Raw genomic sequence first — 21837 nt, 5'->3', positions numbered from 1 at the left:
CTCTGAACTGAGTGCTTTTGTCATAACCCTAAAACTATTTCAGTGTAAAACTCAAACCTACAGGAACGTAATAATAAATATTTAAAAGCTACTGAGTTTTCTGCTGATAGAGAATTGAAAAGGACAGCTAAGAGGTTGCAGTATTAGCAGAAAAGTAAAATAAGGTAACCATTGAGCTACTACTAGACTATAATACCACAGACAGAAATGTAAAACAAGCCTGGGAACAAATAATACACACAAGACTCATTTCTGCACTGTTTGATTTCCTATAAAGAAAATGCTGGAGAAATCCAATGGCAAATATAATCTTAACACACTGATGAAGTTAAGAAAGAGAACAGGAAGATGGTTATACTGCTACAAGGAAAGAAATGTGAAATAAAGCTTCCTTTCTCTCTTTTAATATAAATCTAATATACAGTAAAACATACACTAGACAGTATTTGTTTCATTCTTTTGAACTCAAAGACTGAAATAAACACCAGTTATCCAGATATACCCGGCTTCCCTCCTTGTCTTCTATGAGTGTAAGACATTTTTTGTACTATTCATTATCCTCTGTTCCCTGCAGAACTCAAACTGATGTGTCTGGGACTAGGAGTATTTTGGGCATAACAAAAACAATGTTACTGTCACTTAAATGATAGGAACAGGTATTAAGCTAAATTAAACTACATGAAAGCAAAGAGGTTTTGAAATGGAATTCTGCAGATAGCTTCCCCAAATTTACTTCTAACTATTTTAAATAGAAAAAAGAAAATCACTAGCTGGCATCAACCTGTGCATTTTTTCAATGCAAGGTGAGAGGGAACCTTTGCAAGTTGATATAATCAAGCTGAAGTGCCAGAATCAACCTAAACTGAGTGGGTGAAACCAGAAACCTTGAGCTGACCTTGAAATGTCAAGATGCTATAATGGTATTGTGTAGCAACAGTACTGGCAATGACCCAAGAGACAGTTATTGTTTAGAGATTCACTGATTTAGAAACAAAAAGAAAGAGATTAAGGTGAATTTTGACCCATTTTAGAATCTTTTCATCTGTAAGTCATATTTTTCTGTTTAGTAAATTGGTTTACTGTAAACCTGAAATACTTACAGTCAGTTCTACAATATTACATGGCTTAAGTATTTTAACTATTTCCCTGAGAATATTTAAGTTTACAGTTCTGCTTTTAAGTAACTATCTCAACTATCTATAAATTGTAGACTGATTCAGAAAAATAGATTGCTAAGTTTCTTTCATCAAACAAGTAAAGCTCAGACAGTAAAATTTTTGCTAGGGTATCTTCTGTTGCTATAAAATGCTATCCATGCATAGGTTTGGTCAGGTATAAGGACACTACAAAGTAACACACAGATCTGAGGAGGCTTTGAAATCCTTTGTTTTGCAGGAGGAAATTCCCAACCTAAGGGCAGGGCAGGTACAAACTCTAAGAAGCTCACAAGAATCCAGTGCTACCAGAAGAGGAAATACAGGAGTTAAATTTTCAAAGACCAGAATTAGTTAAGCATTTGTAGACTCCATGAAGATGCATTTTTTTTCAGAGCCATCAGGAAAGAACATTTTGTGTAGCTCTCTAAGGATGAGCAAAATCACTTAAGCTTTCTGCTACTGTTCAGATAGGACAGTACTTCATTTCTTGGCAGCTTAGTAAATGTACCTACTTGCCTTTCCTTTGCCCATACCCCAAAGTTAAGAAGGGGGAATTTGACTCCCCAGGAGCAGCAACATGGGAAGCTGGTGTAGAAAAGATATTGTCAGTTGCTATTCCTTTTCAGTAACCACACAGCCATGTTACTATCCTTGCATGATATTCATTGTTCAATTAATAGTTAGATATGCTGATGCAATAGAGCATCTAGATACAGACAGAAACTTTCTGCTTTGAAGATAAGTATTTGCTGAGAGGTGGTCAGGAAGGCTTCTGTTATACCTATGTATCAGATTGATGTATTAATATTAGAAGTAGGTATTTCTCTGAAGAAAATTCCATTGTAGCTGCAGAGCATTCTAATTGGAACTGATCAGAAAAATCTGTTGCTGGGATTTCTGGTAAGTGAAATCATTTTGCAGGGACTTTGCTTTCTACATAGATTCTACACCTAGATGTTTTATTACTGACTGCTCAGACATCTAGGTCTCATGGGGGATACCCCCCTACCAGGCTTCTGCATCAGCTGAGCTTTAAGGTTGTTGAGCCCTTCAGAACATTTAGGCCAACAAAGAGCTCAAAATCAGGATGTCCAAATTGGAGACATGCAATTCCCTGTATCCAGTGATGTAAAATTTTGGAGTAGCCCACTAAACAGACACATCTGGTCACGGCTGCTTCTGTGAACAACATTCACATATTCACACCAAACCCAAATGAAAGCAAATGAAATCCTTGATGAAACATTACTACCATGACTGCCAAGTTGTTCCAATTTCTTTTTCAGGCATTTTGAATACAGAGAATTACACACAGGCCTCATTGCTACTGAAATAACATTTAAATTAATATACAAGCTGAAATCAATTTCTCGTATGAATAACTGATGATGTAATTTATCTTGAAAAAAAAAATGATCCTGGACTTCCACTTTGTCAAAAATCTAGATGGAGCAGGAAAAATAGTACTGCCAACATAAGTGGAGTTGTTCTTAACTTCTTCCATTCTGAGACATCTTTCCTAAAGCTCTTTGCTCCATGTAGCCATAAAAGGCTCCCTAATAGCAACTGCAAAATTGAAAGCCAGAGAAAAAACAGAAAACATTTCTTGTGAAGCTTCTGATTTGGACCTAAACTTTTTTTGAACATGTTAGGCTAACCAGGGTTGAGAGGAAAGTTATTTATTTATAATTGCCACTCATACATACAAAAAAAAGAAAGAAAGCCTCAACTCCCTTAACTAATGGTTTCTAAAAATGCTTATTCAAACTGACATATGCGTGACAAGTTTCAGCTCAGTACGATTTAAGGAGGAGGAGTTATACCGCCCAGAAAAATGGTGTTTATGACAGAAATGACAAAGGATCATTCATCATAGGGCTTTTCTATGTGGAGCAGTAATAAAGCCTAAATGAGACTGCACTTCATTAGTAATTTATTTCACAGATCACTATATATATACAAATAGCATAACTCTATTACATTTTTATAGTGCCATTCATTACAGTACTTCACATACTACATCCACATGACAACACAGAAACGCAGCTCTCTCTGGGGAAGACAGAAGTCACCGACTGCAGGGCAGCACACGGAGAGGAAACACATGACAGCCAGAAGAGCAGAAGTAGCAATGCTCACATGAAGCAAGAAAACAACAATACAAAACAATGAAACTGAACCCCCGGAGATGGGCAGCTAAATTAAGGAATAGTTTTACAGCATTTTTGCTTGACGGATGCCCCATTTGATTTAGAGAGCAGAAATAGAAGAGGAAGACCAAAAGTACCTGGCATGTATGGGAAGACCAACTAGCCTCAGATACTCTCACCAGAACTTCCTGGCTGGAATTTGCTCGTCCTCACTTGATCCTTGAGCATCACACTGGTGTTCCCCACTTACCTTACTTCCACAGGAAGGAAAAGCACATCAGTTCAATTGCTTTCATCAGTCCGTATCTAGGATGTTACTCCTTAGGCATAGCAAAGGGCACAATCTCAGATATCAAAAAAGGGATCAAATTCTCTATTACAGCCTTTGCAAAGTGAGAACTCTGGGCGGATGATTGCTACTTTACTCCCCACCACATGACAATCCTTCAGCTATCACACTTGGTGGCTATACATTTACATTAATCCTCCAGAGGTGAAGGAAGACTTCTGCCTTCTAAATGTATCTTAAAATATGGTATTCTGTACAAACCCACAGAACACTGTGAGAAGAACAGAGATAGAAAGACACCTGTATGTGTCACAATACAACTCTTTTGTGACTAGTTCTCTTGGGAAGTAATACCATTCAATTACATGGTGTTGGACCTTTGAAATAACACTTGAAATGCGTGCGTTATGTGAAAATTTTCTGAAATACTAATTTAAAAAAATGCATTGCCTTTAAGTACGGACTTATAATTAAATTAATTCTCTTGATTTTCTTGCCAAAATCTGTGCTGTAAGAAACCTATTAAGAAGGGGAATGGCCTGTCAGCTTTAGAGCCTCTGTGTTTTAATAAATTTTCAAGTAAGAAAGTGACTTTATAAATAAGTAACTTTTTCAAGTTACTTTTTTTTTTTCAAGTAACTTTATAAATAAGGCCACAGTGCTTGCAATTAAATGTATGAACACTACAATTTATGATGCTTGGAGAGAAAACATGATTTTACATAGAAGATATTCAGTAAAAGGTTTGCTGGGCACAAAGTTAAAATCTGTTTTATGCAGGGGAAAATGTTTTCTTAAAATTTGTCAGTGCTGGTTTTGACCACCTTGTAGGAGCTTGAGAAGAAATACATTTACATTGTTTCTCCTGTGGTTTTGTTTTTTAATGTTCTCTTACAAATATTCCATTATGAAAGTGCATTACTTTAGTCCATAACATACAGTATGTAATTGGGTAAGAGGCTGAGTAAATGCGCATCAATACAGTTTTTCATTCTCTATTTATCATACCATGCTTTTCCTTATGTTACTGTGGTAGAAGCTACTGAGTAAGAGCTTAAGTTACGAATTCACGCAATTTTTCATACTGATTTAAGATCCAGGTTTTAATCATTGTTTTAAGAGACCTGCATCCTCTAGTTAATAAATAAAAGTTAGATACTGACCATATGCAAAAAAATCTGTGCCCTAATTGCGTAAGCTGCCTAAGAATGTGTCTGAAAAAGTACATGAGTAGCCCCCACTGAGATCAGTAAGCCTGTTTACCTCTGGAAGTCAAGAAAATGTGCGACTGAAACTGGTGCTGGCCCTCTGTGCTATTTTAACTGCTAGACCTGTGGGAAAGGTTTCTTCTTGCTCTGAGAAGCCTGCGATCTAAACAACGAATGCACAAAGGACTAAACATTGTAGGAAACAACACAAAGTTGTGTTTTTATTTCCCTGCTTTTACTCCTCAAATCTTTCTCCTTGGCATAACTGATTAACAACCAGTATGAGCCTAAAGCTGTGAGCCTGGAAGAAGAAGATCCTTATAAAAAGTATGAATGAATGGACACAGTGCACTGGAACTGAGCAGACACATAGATAGGCATGTGTAAAAGGGTAGGAGGAGAAGAAGCCAACAGAACTAACACTGACCTAGGCATTGCTGGTAGAGTGCCCAGGAAGGTCAAAGATGAAATAAGATGTGACATAATAGTCTTGAAGATGAGAAGTTTATCTACAACATCATAGATAAAAAAGGATAATTAAGAGATTTTACAAGTTTGGAAGATCTGCTGGCCAGTTTCCATTTTGACAAATCGGAACTACAGTTTCCAGAAAGAAAGGAAGCACAAGCCGGTCAACGCTGAGGTAAAATTTACGCTCATTCTGCCTCTAACAGTTTTACCTAATAAAGTATTTAGCTAATGAAGAAATTTTCTTCTTACTCTTTTCTAGAGCAATTCCTAGTCAATCAAGTCAGCCCATGTAAACGCGCTCTAAAAAAGTCTTGGTAAGTAAGTAAAGAAATTTTGCATGTTTCTACTTACCTGCCTGTCTACTTCTGGAAGCAAAAGAAGGAGGTATTGTTGAAAGTGCTGAGGTAAAGAAGCGAAGGTGTGTTTGTTTATTAAAGCCCTCAGGTTGGTGTTCACTAGAATAGATCCTGGTGTTTCTATGTCAATATCCTCAGCTTTGGTCCATTTCAAATGTCCTGGAGTGAATAAACAAGAAATAACTTTAAACATAAATAAAGGAAGAGAATAAGAACAATTTCTCGTGTTAAGCTTTTTGCTTCTATTGTATAATACAGCAAGGTCCACAGAAACAGCAGTCTGAGAGAGGTAACAGCCTTTTCTAGATGTGTAACAGCTTCTTTCACATTCCCTGTATTTGTTTCTTGAGCTCTTGCAGGACATATGTTCCAGTCAACATCACAACAGACACATCCTTACTTCCATCTCAAGAGATCAACTCAACTCAGCAGAAGCAGCAAATTTTCTTGTAATGTCATCAACATAATTCTATGCATGTATTTCCAAGCAAAAGACTGCTTTACAAGGCTGATGTCAATCAATCATTACAGAGAGCTTCTCTTGGGTCCGTGCTCTGCATCCACAGAGCACTATGGCCTGCCTAACTCATTCCACCTGCTAGAAACTACCTGTGTGAACAGACAGTGATAACAGAGATGAGAATATTTACAGGGTTAATTTAGTGTTTGAAAACATGCATTTCTCAGAATTTTTGCAAGAACCTGTAATCTAAAATGGTAAACACAGAGAAGGCAACAGCAGAAATTATCAGAGGTCAATAAAAAAGGGTCCATGAGGAAAAATAAGACAAAGGCTACAGAGAAAGAAGGGGAAAATTATATAAAAGTCTGATACACAGGGGTAAAGACCAATGTCTTTTTACTGACCACAGCGGATAGCAAAGGTAAAAACTTAAAAAAAAAGCTTAAACTCTTACATTAAGAAATATTACTGGTAAGATATGGGGAAAATAAAGCTTTTAAGCACATATGACAAGAAGACACCAGATTAAATCCATAGGGAGGCACTGCAATTTCCATCAGTGGAAAACTTTTAAGAATTTGCAGAGAAATATCTCCCAGGAGTAACAATGTATAGCTGATCTTGCTCTGTGACTAACAAACAATTTAGATGACCACTGGATGTCCTGCCTGGCCTCATTTTGTTTTATTTCTATGATAATATTACAAGATATCTTATAAATTCCTTTGAAAAGCAAGAGTCGTGGTGAATGGAGTTAAATCCACTTGGAGGCCAGTCACTAGTGGAGTCTCCCAGGGCTCGGTACTACGGCCAGTTCTCTTTATTGATGATCTGGATGAGGGGATTGAGTGTACCCTCAGCAAGTTTGCAGATGACACCAAGTTAGGTGCGTGTGTCGATCTGCTCAAGGGTAGGAAGGCTCTGCAGGAGGATCTGGATAGGCTGGACTGATGGGCTGAGGCCAACGGTATGAAGTTCAACAAGGCCAAGTGCCGGGTCCTGCACCTGGGGCACAACAACCCCAAATAGAGCTACAGGCTGGGAGATGTGTGGTTAGAAAGCTGCCTGGCAGAGAAGGACCTGGGAGTAGTGGTTGACAGTCGGCTGAATATGAGCCAGCAGTGTGCTCAGGCGGCCAAGAAGGCCAGCAGCATCCTGGCCTGTATAAGAAACAGCATGGCCAGCAGGTCCAGGGAAGTGATTGTCCCCCTGTACTCAGCTCTGGTGAGGCCGCACCTCGAGTACTGCGTTCAGTTTTGGGCCCCTCACTACAAGAAGGACATGGAGGTGCTTGAGCGAGTCCAGAGAAGGGCAATGAAGCTGGTGAAGGGTCTGGAGAACAAGAAACATGAGGAGTGGCTGAGGGTGCTGGGATTGTTCAGCCTGGAGAAGAGGAGGCTCAGGGGTGACCTTATTACACTCTACAGGTACCTGAAGGGAGGTTGTAGTGAGGTGGCAGTTGGTCTATTCTCCCATGTGCCTGGTGACAGGACGAGGGGAAATGGGCTAAAGTTGAGCCAGGGGAGGTATAGGTTGGATATTAGGAAGAACTTCTGTACTGAAAGGGTTTTTAGACATTGGAATGGGCTGCCCAGAGAAGTGGTTTAGTCACCATCCCTGTAGGTCTTTAAAAGACGTTTAGATGTGGAGATTAGGGATATGGGTTAGTGGAGGACTTGTTAGCATTAGGTCAGAGGTTGGACTCAGTGATCTTGGAGGTCTCTTCCAACCTAGATGATTCTGTGATTCTGTAACTACCATTGCTACAGGATATATACATACTGCCATAACCCTTTTTTGCCTTCAAGTCTTAACATACTGCAATACTCAATACAGAAATGGAAGAAGTGAGGAGCACAGGTAGCCAGAACAACTTAGAGACTTCTAACACGTCCCAGGAAACTCCTCCAGGCTTTGGTTTGTTGTTCTTCCAAATATTTCAATGATGCTAGAAAAGGGGTCTTGACTATGTCATACACAAACTCCTACAGAATCTCTAAAAAAAAAACAATCATAGGGAATATTCCACTGCTATGAACACTGATGGTATTCAACATTCACATAGCCCTTTGCAGCAAGAACTGCAACTGATATGCTCCCCTTCATTCACAGCCTCCCACAAACATTCTTGCAATTTCCTTTTACTTATTAGCAAACAATAGTAACTGAATGAGACAAGGATCGCTTTGCATTCAGCATAGAATAACCTTTTCTAACACATATTTTCAACATACAGTATTTCAGTACTGCAAAGACTCCATTACAAAAAAATGAATGCCCTGTTAGAAACGACAATTGTGTAGAAGTGCTCATTTTCATGAATGCATCACAGTAAACTGTCCTCACCATCTGTTCCACCCACTAAATATAAATGCAAAAAGAATACAATCCCCAAGTGTAACACAAGTAGTATGATGTATCCAAATTTAATGCCTGTATGTATACTCCTTTCTTTAATCAGTGCAGAATACACTTCCCATCTTCAAACTGGAGTAACATTTTCCCTGGCTAATGCTTCATATTCTAAGGAAAACCATACATATGTAGATGATCCACACTAAACCAAAATGTATGACTGCAAAGTCAGTAACATCTTACATTGGTAGATATTTTCATGGCGAGAAGAGGCCAAGAGAGTAATAGAAACTCAAGCTTAATTCTGGATGCCAGAGTTACACATTTTCTGATTTATTTGACTGGCTACCACTTACAGGCTACTACGGCAGCTTTACCAACTTGTTGAAGAAATATCTATACTATTCCTAGGATAACCGACCAGTAGTTCACTGTAGATGGCCAGCATTGCCATGCTCAACCAAACCAAACAAAACCAACAAATGCCAAAGGAAAAACAAACAAACAAACAACAACAAAAAATACCACTGGAACAAATTCTCTCTCCTGCATCCTTCCTAGCTTTAGGACCTTTACTGTAGGTCTCGAGTTTATAGTGAGATTTAGGGAAATGTTTGGGAGTAGCATGAAAAGTAGCCACTCTCTGAAATTTGACCATATGACTTTACTGCATAGTTACTTGTAACTATGAAGGATAGAAGGTTATGACAGAGCATATGCCAGTGCCTTTCATACTGTTTTTCTACAGAGAAAGACATTTTGAATCCTTATGTAGCTGCTACCATAGTCTGGGGGACCACTGGCCAGATCAGAAACAGAATGTGGAAGATGAGAAACACAAGCTTACAAAATTGGAAAAGAAGAGATGAATCTCCAACATAGAGAATTACCTATGAAAAGTGTGGGAGCACCATGTTTCTACATCAAAGTATGAAAATCAAAATAGGAAAAGGACAGAAATCAGTGAAACCCTTAAACCTTACACAATGTCCCCTACTTTCCAAAGATCATGTCCCCAAAGACTGGAGAATTTATCCTGAAATCCACAAAAAAATCTAATGTATTCACTTTATATTTGGCACCAGAGGCCATTTGGATGAAATATCTGGGGTTGGGGAAGAATGGATACATCAAATTATGTATCTCAGTCTTACATCTAGAGAAAAGTTACAAGAAATAATCTAAAAATTGAACATATCTTTGTGCAGCGAAGTTGTAATACTGAGAGAGTATTTTCAGTTTTGAGTAATGCCATTTGATCAACATAGACACTAAGCATCCATCTGAGATCGATAAATATTCTGCAGGAAGAAAATATATGAAACCAAAATACAGTTTCATGGGAGGCTGTGATACAATAAGGTTGCATGAAACAGCTCACCAGGAACTGGCAATAGAGTATTTAACAAGCAACCTATGACATTTAGGAAGTAAAATATCTTCAAGCTATTTTACAGAATTGTTATATATAAAAATAGAACTAGGTCAGGTCATTAATAAAGAAAAAGAATCTTATCACCACAAAAACAGACAAAATATTTTTTAGGATTACCCAGCTACTATGAAAAGCTTGTTTTCTAATTTCCCCAACATGGTCACATAGCAAAAATATTTCTCTAAATGATTCAGCAGTCTGCTGAATGTAAAGGTCCTTTGTAAAGACAGTTATGTAATTATTCTACTTTACTTTAGCTGAGACAAGAGTCTTAGTGAATACTACTGTTTCTGTTCCTTAGGGAACGTTTCCAATTATGCTTCATGCAGAGCAGAAAAATCTGCCTATCACATGGAGCTGTTGAGAATTTTCTCTTCGCATCTCTTCAGAGAAAATTCTGCATTAATTACAGATCAACATCCATGGATCTTGCTAAAAACATGGAAAATAAGAACCAGAAATTACATCTACCACCTCAAGAGATGTAGCTTCAAAAATAATTAAGGATCCAGCTGAAGAAACAAATCAACCAAAGAATCAGAATCAATCAAAAACCATGTGCCAAATCTTGATACAAAATGGAAAAATGCAAGTGAAGAAAAGAGGTTAACTTCTAATAGGACGGATATGTAAGAAAAGATGCTATTCTCTTTGGGATTAAATGCGTATTAGACTGCAAGCAAATTTAACACAAACAAAGAATATCTGCTACCCCGCCCCTTGCCACCCACCCAAAAATCATAATGCAGCAATCAGAAACTAACAGATAAATGACCTCTCTGTCTGCACTTGCTTAGGTCTGTCAAATTTAAAAAGCAACAACAGAAAAGCATTCTGGGGGAAAAAAAATGCCTATGGATTTTACAGGTAGCCAGAAAGAAAGATACCTTCTTGAGAAAGGGTCAATTTCTGAGTTTGAGAAAGGGACAGATATAAACCAGCAAAATAAAACTTTTTAATAGAACACTGAGTTTACAAACATCTCAATATTAAAATAACAAATAAGATATTTATTTTACTCCTACTCACCTAAACCCGATTTTTTTAACCTCTTTAAGTGCTGGCTTGTTTGTTTTCCAGTTGGAGACTTTTGCCCATGTTTCATCTCTTTATCAGAACCATCTGCTTCACCATTTTTAGATTCAGATCCTTAGGAAAAAATAAAACACCCAAAACATGACACTGATGCACTTGCACCACCAGCCCTCCCTTCCCGCGGGGGGGGGGGGGGGGGGGGGGGACCCCCACCCCCCAACCTCCCCTCCCCGTAAACAAAGCAACAATAGGATTAAAAAAAATTGACATCTACTTGCTGAAAGGCAACCACCTTTCTGGTCACAATACAATTTCTCATCATCAGAGGAAATGGAAGAAAAAGATCAATAAATCAATTAAGTACCGAAAACTAAAGTTTACTGAATACTACAGTCAATAAAAATGTTCACTGATCTAATAAAAATAATGTTTTCCTATAATGCACAAGAGATATCTTTAAAAATATTTTAACCCCAAGTTATAGGGCAGTAAAACAATTTAAAGGCAAAAAAAGATCATTTTTCTGTGAAGTAACACTTACAGAAGAGAGATGCCTGGAAATACAATTGTCAATTTGTGTTAAACACAGACATAGAAATCTCTTAAAATGAAGAAACTTAACAACCAGAACTAAAGGTCAAGGTTATGCTGTGGTGATAAGAATGGCACCAGAACAAGAAAAGCTAACAAAAGGATTGCAACGCAGAATTGAGAGACAAATTCACATTCACAGAGAAGCTTGCCTTTTTTTCCCCCTCTCCTTTTTATGGCATTGAATACCAGCATGTGGTCCTCCATTAGAGTTCCAGAGCCAAACAAAATGTTACTTTGCATTCCTTTAAAGCTGCTGCTATTATCAATTGCCATTTTACTGTGTGCCTTCAGTTCTTTATTAAAATTAAAGAAAAATCCCTGTCCTTGAGTCACAGATTTTATAAGGAAATAAAGATGTTAAACAAAGCCTCCAAGTGGAAACATCATTTTCAGCAGTCCCCAGTTCTGTACGCTACGCATCTGACTCAGAGGAAGGCTCTGTGACTAGCACTGATCTTGCAAATAGTCCTTTAGCTATTTACCTGAAGGTGAATCCGACTGCTCATCAGACACCTTTAATGGTGTCAAAACAACACGAGGAACAGTCTTGTTTACCATCATTGAGACTCCATTTCTTCTTTTCTGCTGTTGTCTTAAAGCCTACAAAAATGATGACAAAACATAAAAATGTAACAAAAAACACTGCTCGTAAGTGAATTACATGAGACATTTCTCTACCATTACACTGAATCTCTTAAAATAAGCATAATTTACATAGCTACTGACTTGCCAGACTTCACACTCGTCCCCTTTATGTCATTTTCCTTTAAAACATAAAATCAGGCTTTTGGTTATAAAGAGAAAGAAGATGCACCTTAGATCATTTTCCAATACAGTTTTGACAACAAAGAAGCACATAACTGTTTGCTCTACCTTAACAGCACAACATGATAACCCATGGAATGTGAAACTAAGACTTCCAAGTAAAAAAAACGTAAAATAAATGTTTCAAAACCAGAATAAAAATATATATGTCTGCACATCTCTCGCAGGTGCATCCTCTCCAGTATACTGCTCAGTCAATCAAGTTAACACAGAGTGTCATCAGTATGTACAGCATGTAAGGACTACAGTATTGATGCACTCACTCAGCCGTGAGTAGTGCTGCACAAAATCACTGAACATGGCAGGAATCATTTATTTTTGTGAAGGGAATCAGTCCTAATCTTGGAAACCTTGCAGCACTTGGCTTCTGCCTGCTTGACTTTGGGCATTAACCTTCAGAACACGAACATGATGGTGTTCTGGCAAATCTCGGAAAAAATGATACAAGAATAAATCTCTACAAATGGGAGTGCTTTGTGTTTCATAAATGGATCGACTACAGGGTTGATAATGTAATACCAAATATTTAAAGGTTAGAAATAACAAATACCTGCCAGATTGTTTTACGTGGAAAATGATACCTCATTCAAAAGATCTTAAAATATACAAATACGAATGCTTGTCTATTAATACACTTGCAAGCATTAAAATTCTGGAATTAATCAGGATGGGCTGGGCTTAATACCGCTCTCTTCTATCCTCCCATTTTCCTCCAATCTTACTCTGCACTCTCTTTTTCAACTGCAATTTGTGTTATGATCTTGGGGGGGATTTATTAAAGTAATACCGTATCAACCAGGAACACATTTGACACAAATTATCCCTGCAGTTTTATGAGCATGAATGACTTATGACTTAGAAGGTTAAAATCTGTATCTTCAATTAATCAGCAATATCTTTCCAAAATGCTCAGCTAAAAAAAAAAAAAAAAAAAGTTTTCTGAAAAAAAGAAATCAATATCACTCTATTCTTCTAAATAACACAGTATATAACATAAAATACACCAAGCCACATAAAAGCTGTTTCATTGATTAACCCCTTTTATAGTACACTTCTTAAAAGACACATAAGCACTGTGCAATAAAAAGCAAATTACAACACTTGAAATCAAACAAAGAGAAGAAGCTGGTCAGATCTGCACTGAACCAAAGACGCAAGCAGAAAGCAATAAAGAACAGCCTACACTTCAAACACTTCTGAGACAGAAAATTCACACTGGTATTGGGCAAGGACAGGCAGACTTACGGACACAAAATTCAAAAACATTAAAAATTCTCAAGTAGTAAGTTCCCCCAAAATACTGAAAATGTACCCCAGTGCACAGTCCTGCCAAGCTAGGTGTCAAACCAGGTGACCCTTATTCAACAGTAATGCCACTTAGACCGTAACAAATAGTCCAATAAAAATTAAGTGAAAAGACAGCCAACTGCTGTGATAACAATATACCGGTATAACCACAACCCAGTCATTGTATTGTTGCCCCATGGCCAGATTTACATGATGAAGAACAAAGAGAAAAACACCATCTTCAGTGATATCCTCCCTAAACAAACGAGTAAGCGCCCAAACAATGCCCCATGTTCTTCTCCAGCCTCCTCCTGGTCTTCCAAGACAACCTCCACCTCTACCAAGGACCACCACCTCATTGCTAGCATCTTAGGGAAGCACCATTTTAATGATTTATCCCACCACTGTGACAAAAGTAGATCCCTTGCAAAGCCTCGCAGATAGTTTTCCGTGCTTTAGACTCAATTGCCATGGAGGAGAGGGAGCAGGACGTGGTGTAACACCACCTGTGACAGGCAGGCCACGTTTGTATGCCCCAGGTGATGCGCTCATTGCTGGACCCAGTGTTTGCCAAGCCAATATTTCACTTACCTTCTCTCAGGTTGTGGGAAGGCCATGTCTTGGCACTTCCAGGCAGCACACCGTGCTCATGTGGCTGTACAGAACCAAGGCACCCATCCCAGCACATCCTGGGCGAGACCTGAGAGCCACAAAGGCAAGAAACACGGCGGGGAGCAGGCAGATGCCACTACCAGAACCATTTACATTGCAGCACAGCCCACTCCTGCGCTAGAGGCTAAGCACCTCAATATGCGAGACTGATGCACAAACCTTAAAGATGATGTTTCCCTTTGATACACATTTGCTTTTTAGGGTTTCCTTTTTCCCCTAACATTCATTATTTCACTGCCTCCTCCAACTCCACAATGCAGGGCCCATAGTTAAGTTCAGTTCTGTACAGGATGACCCAAGGTGGCAGAATAGACACATACACATGGACAGCCAAAAGTCATGTTGTAGAATGGAAAAAAAAAAAAAAAGAAAACTATGTGAACAGCAAAATCTAAGTCAAAGTTTTAACACAAGATACCAACAAATTATGCTGTGCCTAGAGAACAGACTAATAATCATCCCTATGCCTCTCTATCCACGTGTCAAAGGAAAGATATGAGGCAGGAGAGCAGAGTATTAAAGCATCAAGTAAATGATCTAACATTTGACATGTATGGTAAAGATGTGGAGATTTTGCTCAGTCATTCTGTTTAGTGGGAGAAATTATACCCAACTAATCATAACTTTTTTTTTTTTTTTTTTTTTTTTTTATCTTTATTTTGGATGTAAAGCTGCAGGGTCCAAATTTGATGCTAGAAAAGTCTTTGCATGAAAACTAAACACCATGAGCAACCCAGCACAGGGAGAAGATGCAGATTGAAGCCTAGTTTCTAGTAAAGCCAAACACCAGAAGGAGTTAAGTATAAACCAAGGGCATTGTGTGCAGTTTCTGCTGAGGACGAATATATAGCTGCTCTACACTTCGCCTGAGGGATATTAATTTTAGGATACAAGACTACTGTAGGATAAGACAAGAATCTTGTATCCCAAGATTAATTCTACTTAGCTTGGAAGTCAATGGGATTACTCAGAGTGAAACACACACCAAATGCTTTGCTATATTGAGCCTTCAGTGTACCAAGCTAATTTAGTGCTTTCCTTGTCTCCACAATCAGATAAATCTCTAGTTTTAGCTCTTCTGGTGAAGGGAATAAACACAAAGTAGATGAGTAAAATTTGTAACTACCACTGAAGAAAATGAGAAATTTTATAACTTATTTCAAAGAAAAATGGTTCCAGCTCTCATTGTAGAAACAGAAACAGTAACTAACACAAACTACATCAGCATCTTTCACTGACACAATGTTTTACAACTCATCTATATTTAGAGATATATGAGCTCTTAGCTGAATTGCCCATGGATCTGCAAGAAAGAGCCAATAACTATCAAATGATACGGTGTCATTTTTACTATTGAAAGTAAGATAGAAACATATATAGCATGTATGATAGCTTACATAATAAATATTTTCCTTTAATGAGATGAAACTCTGTTTACTTTTCAAATTTATTCAACAACTTTGCGCTAAATGCTTCAGTTAAAAAAAAGCTGTGAGTTGTAAATTCCTAGAACAGATCACTGGTAGAGTAGTGTGTAAAACATTACTGCTGTCCTATCTGTATGGCATATAAATAAAACAGGAGAGAAAGAAAATGAAAGGTCACGTGGCATACAAGTTATACATTAAAATCACCACCAAAATATAGTACTTACATCCAGCCTTTCACAAGCAGATATGCAAAGGACATCTGTGAATCTCTTGTACATAATGAGTATGGAGAATTCCCAATATTCCCATTCATGAAACATAACCTGTGACCATCTGTTGAATAACACTGCCATGGTCATTATACAGGGCTTGGCATAATTAATTTGTTTAATAAAATTATTTTATTGCCAAAAACCTATCGATCCACTTTCATCCAAAGAAAACATAACATGAATAAAAAAAAAGAGTTTTAAGAAAACACAAACTCTAAAGATACATGCCAAAAGACAAATGTCATGCAATTAACAGTGATATTCTAATTCCAAGATGGTTTTCATAAACAGGTCACAAGAGGTCTCCTCATTTTTGGGAAGTTTATGCCCCCGCTGGAGTGTAGCAGTGTGTTGGAGGGCTCATGAATGCCATTATCTGTTCTTAAGAACAATCTTTTCATATGTAGTTGATTTTGACATAGGAAAGACTTCTTCACCCATGTGACAAAATGGTAGACTCTCTTCAATAATAATAATAAAAAAAATAATAAAGGCCTTTCATGAACTAGGAATGAAAGGAAACAATATAGACTGAAAGGTAGCTGAAGAGAGGGGAAAAATACACCCGCAAAAGAGCCCCAGAAGCAAAATGTCAAGCATTTTGCTTTCATTTTTTAAACTTTTCTTTCCCACAACTTTTCAAATCATAATGAAAAAATGCAGCATAGAGATAAACCATTAATGCAGAAAACTACTTTCATTTGAGCTTAAATGCATGACATGCTGAGAATGTTAAAAATTAAGTTATTAACAACAAAGATATGTAACACTTGGTTGCATTAAGCAACAGAGTCCCGGATTTCTATTTGTTCTATAAATGTCAAGCCTACATTCTGAAACTCATATCGTGAAACATAACCTTTGAAATTTCACACATTATGGATCAGAAACATAAAGCTATGGAAGTCTTCCATTCTGCCATGTGAAAAACACAAGCTACGATACACTGAGAAAAGCCTACTGCACAAAATAAATAAGAACTCTACATTATGGTCATGGATCCTGAATTGGCAAGGATGAGACGAATTTATAGTTTATCACTGATTCACTTAACACCACCATAAAATTCACTCTTTGTCCTCTCTTTCACCCTCATTTTGTTAGTAAAATTAAGACAGACTTTAATTCCCACGTCTCTCTTAAATTAAAATCTCAGTGGCAACCTGTTTCATGGGTACACAGAGCAGTTAAAATAAAACAGCAAGCACCACAAATCATGAAGAGTAAACACACTGATACTATAACATTATTATTCTTGCAATGCCACCCCTTCTTATAGTAAACATATATTAAAAGTAGTTATAAGCATGCAAATGTATGATTAAAACAACAATAAAGATCTCTCATGGAAGCTACTACAAATATGAAGTGTCATTCCCAAAGCACAGAACAGATTAGTATACTTCCAGCCAGACTCATACACCACACATAACAGCACTGGTGCTAAGTGTACACAACTGATCAGTTGGAGATGAAGAGCAGTGGCAGAATAACTGGAATTTTGGAGACCTAGGTTTTATTTTCACATTCTTTTAATCACTTTTAGATTAAGTGTCTATGCTTGTCCAATACAATCCTCCTACCCTGTGGCACTTCTATTTTTTTTTTGAATATAAATAATTTCTTGCCACGTATTTGTTCTTTAGATCCCAGTAGCGGTCAGAGTCTTTACACACAGTTATAGTACACATTAACAACGGAATATTTTTCTGTGTATTAACCAACTATGAAATAAAGTGCTTGGACATCTGTAGTGCAGAGAGAATGTGTGCATTTCTGTGCATGTCCCTATACCTGCAAGCCAGCACCATCTTCTATAGGGGTACAATAATGCATTCACAGCTACCACTGCTGCAGATCACAATCAACTGCAAAGTGTACCTTTTTTTTTTTTTTTTTTCTTTCCCAACCACAAAACCAAAAGAGAAGGACAAAAATGAGAGAGGTGTTCAGTACCTGTTCTGACTTGCATGTGAATGGGAATGACGATGGCACATGCATTGATTGACTCAATGATACTTTTTTTCCAAAGAGAAGAGTATACTTAAAAAAATAAATAAAATCATGTAGTATTAAACAACTAACAACTATCAGCTGAAAAGTGCTTTATGGGGAAACTTGTTTCTTTGCATAACAAAGCACATATAGGTAAGGAAACAGTTTGCATAAATAAGTTTAAAAAACAAAATAAATACAGCAACATCCATAGAAAATTTTGAAACAATCTTCAATGTTTTCTTTTAGGTCAAATTTACAAATATACTCTTGCAAAAAGTGCAAAATATAGCGGGGGGACTACAAGGCCATCCTACCATTCTACCAGCAAAAATATCCTGTCACACTACCTCTCAGGGAGACCGGCACCAATTTACACTGCACCAATGTAAGCAGTTAGAGTGCAATGTCTTTATGCCAGACATCCTGCTCCAGCCTGCATTCTACATGCCCTACACCCAGAGCACACAGTCTGCTGGGGACCTACCCAACAGTTCCTAAAAAAGCATTGGTACATCACTGCTTGTCAGCATTTTGTAGGAGGCTTCCCAGAACCCTGAAGATTTGTGAGCCATTGCAAATCCTGTCTTTCCCTGAAAATGCCAACCATTTCTAGGATACACTTCAAAATCAAGCCCAGACTCATTTTCTCCTGGGTCTAATTTGTTATATTATAGAACATTAAAATCAAAAGCTGTTCTTTACATACGACCCAGAAGAAGATAATCACTTCGAGACTCACTGCCAGTGTATGGAAAAGTCATGCAACACCATTAGAAAAGCTTGACTGCTGTGCACAGTACCCAACACAATGGGAGTCTCATCTACAGTGATGGTATTTGTCATTAGGACAGTAGTTATGACCAATCCTTCTTAAATAGTACCCTAGGTTACTTAAAGAAAAACTGTTATCAGAAAAGTGCACTGCTTAGAACTTGGCCACTGCCATCAGCTTGGCTGACTGAGACTTGGGACAAGAAACAGCATCTACATACCAGAACTAAGCATGAATCTCAACATATATTTGGGAAGGGGATTCCACTATGTAGGGGTGGTAAACGTAACCAAAATTAACCTTCATGGACGTATTTTGGGTGAGGGGCTCTGTCCAACAGTGAAGTAGTGTGGGCAACAATGCTGCAACATGGTACTGTTATAAAGTTGCTTTAAAATTCTCATATGTCTTAAGAGTAATGAATTCTGAAAACCACATTTATTAAAACAGAAAACATGCAGGACAGCTGCAAAAAGCATGCTATGCAAACAACCCCAGAGGGAAAACAAACAAGCAGAATGCCCCAGCAATTGTGAGTTAATTATTAAAAAGCGGTACAAAAAGAATACGGGGATCACGTGGATTCCTGCCCCTTCCTTTCCGTCACAAGTAATGGCTGAGGACCATGGGGATGACCCGGAAGAAAGTCCCATGAACACTGTGTTGCGTCTTACCAAAGCACTGTGTTGAGCAGCTGGTACATGCTGCCCATGCATAGGGACCTTTAGAGGGACATACCGTGCAGCCTGCCTTCGGGCAATGCATGTACTCCCTGAAGAGCTCCTGCTGGAACTCTTGCTCTTCCAGCTTCTTTTCCCCATTATGCAGTCTCCCTGCCATAGTTTCTCTGTCCTCTTCCCTAGACTTGTCTTGGCAATCAGAAAATCAGTTTAGTTTATCATCTTCAAAATTCCATTTTCCTGAACGCATTTTGTAAATTCCACTGTCCCTTCCCATGTCTCTCTAGTAGTCAAAAAGCAACATGTTTTTCTTGTTTTCCATTTGTTGACAGGAAAATTTGTCAAGAATCGTCACTTATGTTGCCAGACATCTGATCAAATGCTTCAGCTAGGGAGCCAGAATTCTCCAATTGTGTCCTTGGTAAATCCGTAGTATCTGAAATGAAACATAGGAAAATGGTTAACACAGACACTGAGACAGTGCAACAAGCTCTCTATTACCAAGGAATTCAGTACAAGAAACCTCTCTCAGTTCACACTGGAATTTCAAAGACTTTCAGGAAGACACCCGGTGCTCAAACTCTTTGTGATCAGGACATAATCATAATGATCTCCTCTGTCACCTTTATTTCTTCAGGGGAGAAGGGAAAGGAGGGCAGGCAAATATATCAGGCTTGCATCACAACATATGAGTGAGTAGTTCCTCAAATGAGTCAAAGGACAGACACCACAGACAGACTCATACTGGATTACTTTCCAAGGACAGCAAAATGCTTCCGGATAACTTCTATCTGGCTGTATTGAAGGAGAGAAGTCCTAACAGAATGAGTGTGGAGGGAGCAAGACTGGTGAGTTTGCTCTTGTTCTTCTCTCATAGCAAGGTAAGCGGTGTGCCTGAGGTGAAGAAAGGAAAGCAAATCCACACCAGCACCAAGGGAGTTCAGGATTCTACCATCAGTGCCAGCCTAGGCACTTGGATGCCTGTGTCCTTAAAAAACAACAACAAACAAATGAACAAAAACCTGAAAGTCCTGTGAATTTGGGCAAATCAGGGCTAAATTACACTGTTCGCCATTCTGCTCTGAAATTTTGTTTTCTGTTGCTCCAGAAAGATTGTAGATTGGTTTCTAATGATAATAATTATGGATGTGCTTGAAAATTCAGCCTGAAATGTTATTTGGAGCTATACAGGTCTCATGTACTATAATTCAGAAGCAATACATGAGCCAAACTGCAACTTCCCCCATAGCTCTCTTACTGCTTGGGGCCTGACAGCATCCAACGTTAAGAAACAAAGGGCACACAACTGCCACTTTTGCTGTAAGAACAAATCATATGGATGGGTGCTTCCTTCTCCATGAAAAACTGCATCTACCCACTTTATGAATAAAATAGTGGCACATATTACGAACCCAGCCACCAAGCATGCAGACAAAGCCCAAAGTTAAGAAAAACAAAACAAAGCAGCAGCAGTAACATACCTTGTGTAGACTCCCTTATTTCCTGAGCTTCTCTCCTCCCAAACCCACTTGGCTGCTGTCTCTGGAGTTCTGTCTCTACAAAGAGATCTGGATGCCCAGCACAGTCTCAGACATGTCCTGGTCTGTATTCAGATTCTGAGTCTGAATGAAGTATCCTTCTCTTCTCCCAACAGAAAATTTATGGGTACCCTTCTTGGTGCTGATTCCAAAGTGCCAAAATTGAGGCAGGATTTTCTTCCATGTCTGGGAGGTCTAATATCATCCCAGACATCGTTATATCGCATCTTCAAGTTCTTTATCCTCTCTTGGTACTGCCCCAGGAACCAACTGGTACACTGATGGACAAGGTGCTCTTATACTTGGCTATCAGAGTCCAACAGACACTAACACCACCTCAATGTCCTGGATATTCACACATGCTCAGTGTTACCTACGTGAGGCCAGTTTGCAGGTATGATCGTTTCTTCTGAGAAATGTTCCAAGAATATCTTGATAGATACAGACAAATATGTACAGAGCGAAGACTTCCAAAAAAGTTATCACCTCAAGTCAATGGAACAGAAACTGGACCAGAGAGGAGCATGGTAGACACTATGCCATGACTTGATGTCCATACTTGAGTTAGCCTTGTCCAGAGCAAGAATAATTCACACAGTAGTGTGATCATGTACCACTGTTAGCAGATGCGGATGTAGTTCAGCACTTTCCTGGTAAGAGGTCCTGACATGGGTCTGCATGCCAAAATTCTCAAGTGTGAAAATGAGGTAAATCAGTGTGGAACTGATCAGTACTGATGGGAAATCAGTGCGTGACAGCGTGCCATAAACCCCTCTTTCAATGGTACTAGATAAGCAGCTGCTGGGCACGCATACCCAAGCACTTCCAACAGCAAAAGGGAAACAGAAAT

The 21837-nt window shown here is 38.4% G+C and overlaps 1 protein-coding gene across 7 annotated transcripts in view; it reads right to left on the bottom strand.

Annotated features, from left to right (window-relative positions):
* Window positions 1-21837, bottom strand: part of ASXL3 (ASXL transcriptional regulator 3) — a 128897-nt gene that overhangs the window by 37136 nt on the left and 69924 nt on the right. For 3 of the 7 annotated variants that reach the window (XM_035316560.1, XM_035316559.1, XM_035316558.1), the window contains 3 exons: window positions 11996-12113; window positions 10914-11033; window positions 5627-5790 (listed from right to left, as the gene is read on the bottom strand). In XM_035316560.1, the coding sequence (XP_035172451.1) occupies window positions 5627-5790; window positions 10914-11033; window positions 11996-12113 (402 nt within the window). Of the gene's footprint in view, window positions 1-5626; window positions 5791-10913; window positions 11034-11995; window positions 12114-15951; window positions 16061-19507; window positions 19886-20930; window positions 21677-21837 lie in introns of all 7 variants that reach the window. The other 4 variants (XM_035316561.1, XM_035316562.1, XM_035316564.1 and 1 more) reach the window with 3 other exon arrangements.

Source organism: Oxyura jamaicensis, chromosome 2, assembly GCF_011077185.1.
Source record: "Oxyura jamaicensis isolate SHBP4307 breed ruddy duck chromosome 2, BPBGC_Ojam_1.0, whole genome shotgun sequence".
Taxonomy (NCBI): Eukaryota; Metazoa; Chordata; class Aves; order Anseriformes; family Anatidae; genus Oxyura; species Oxyura jamaicensis.
Note: the sequence above shows the minus strand (reverse complement) of the source record. Positions and strands in the feature narration are given on the sequence as shown.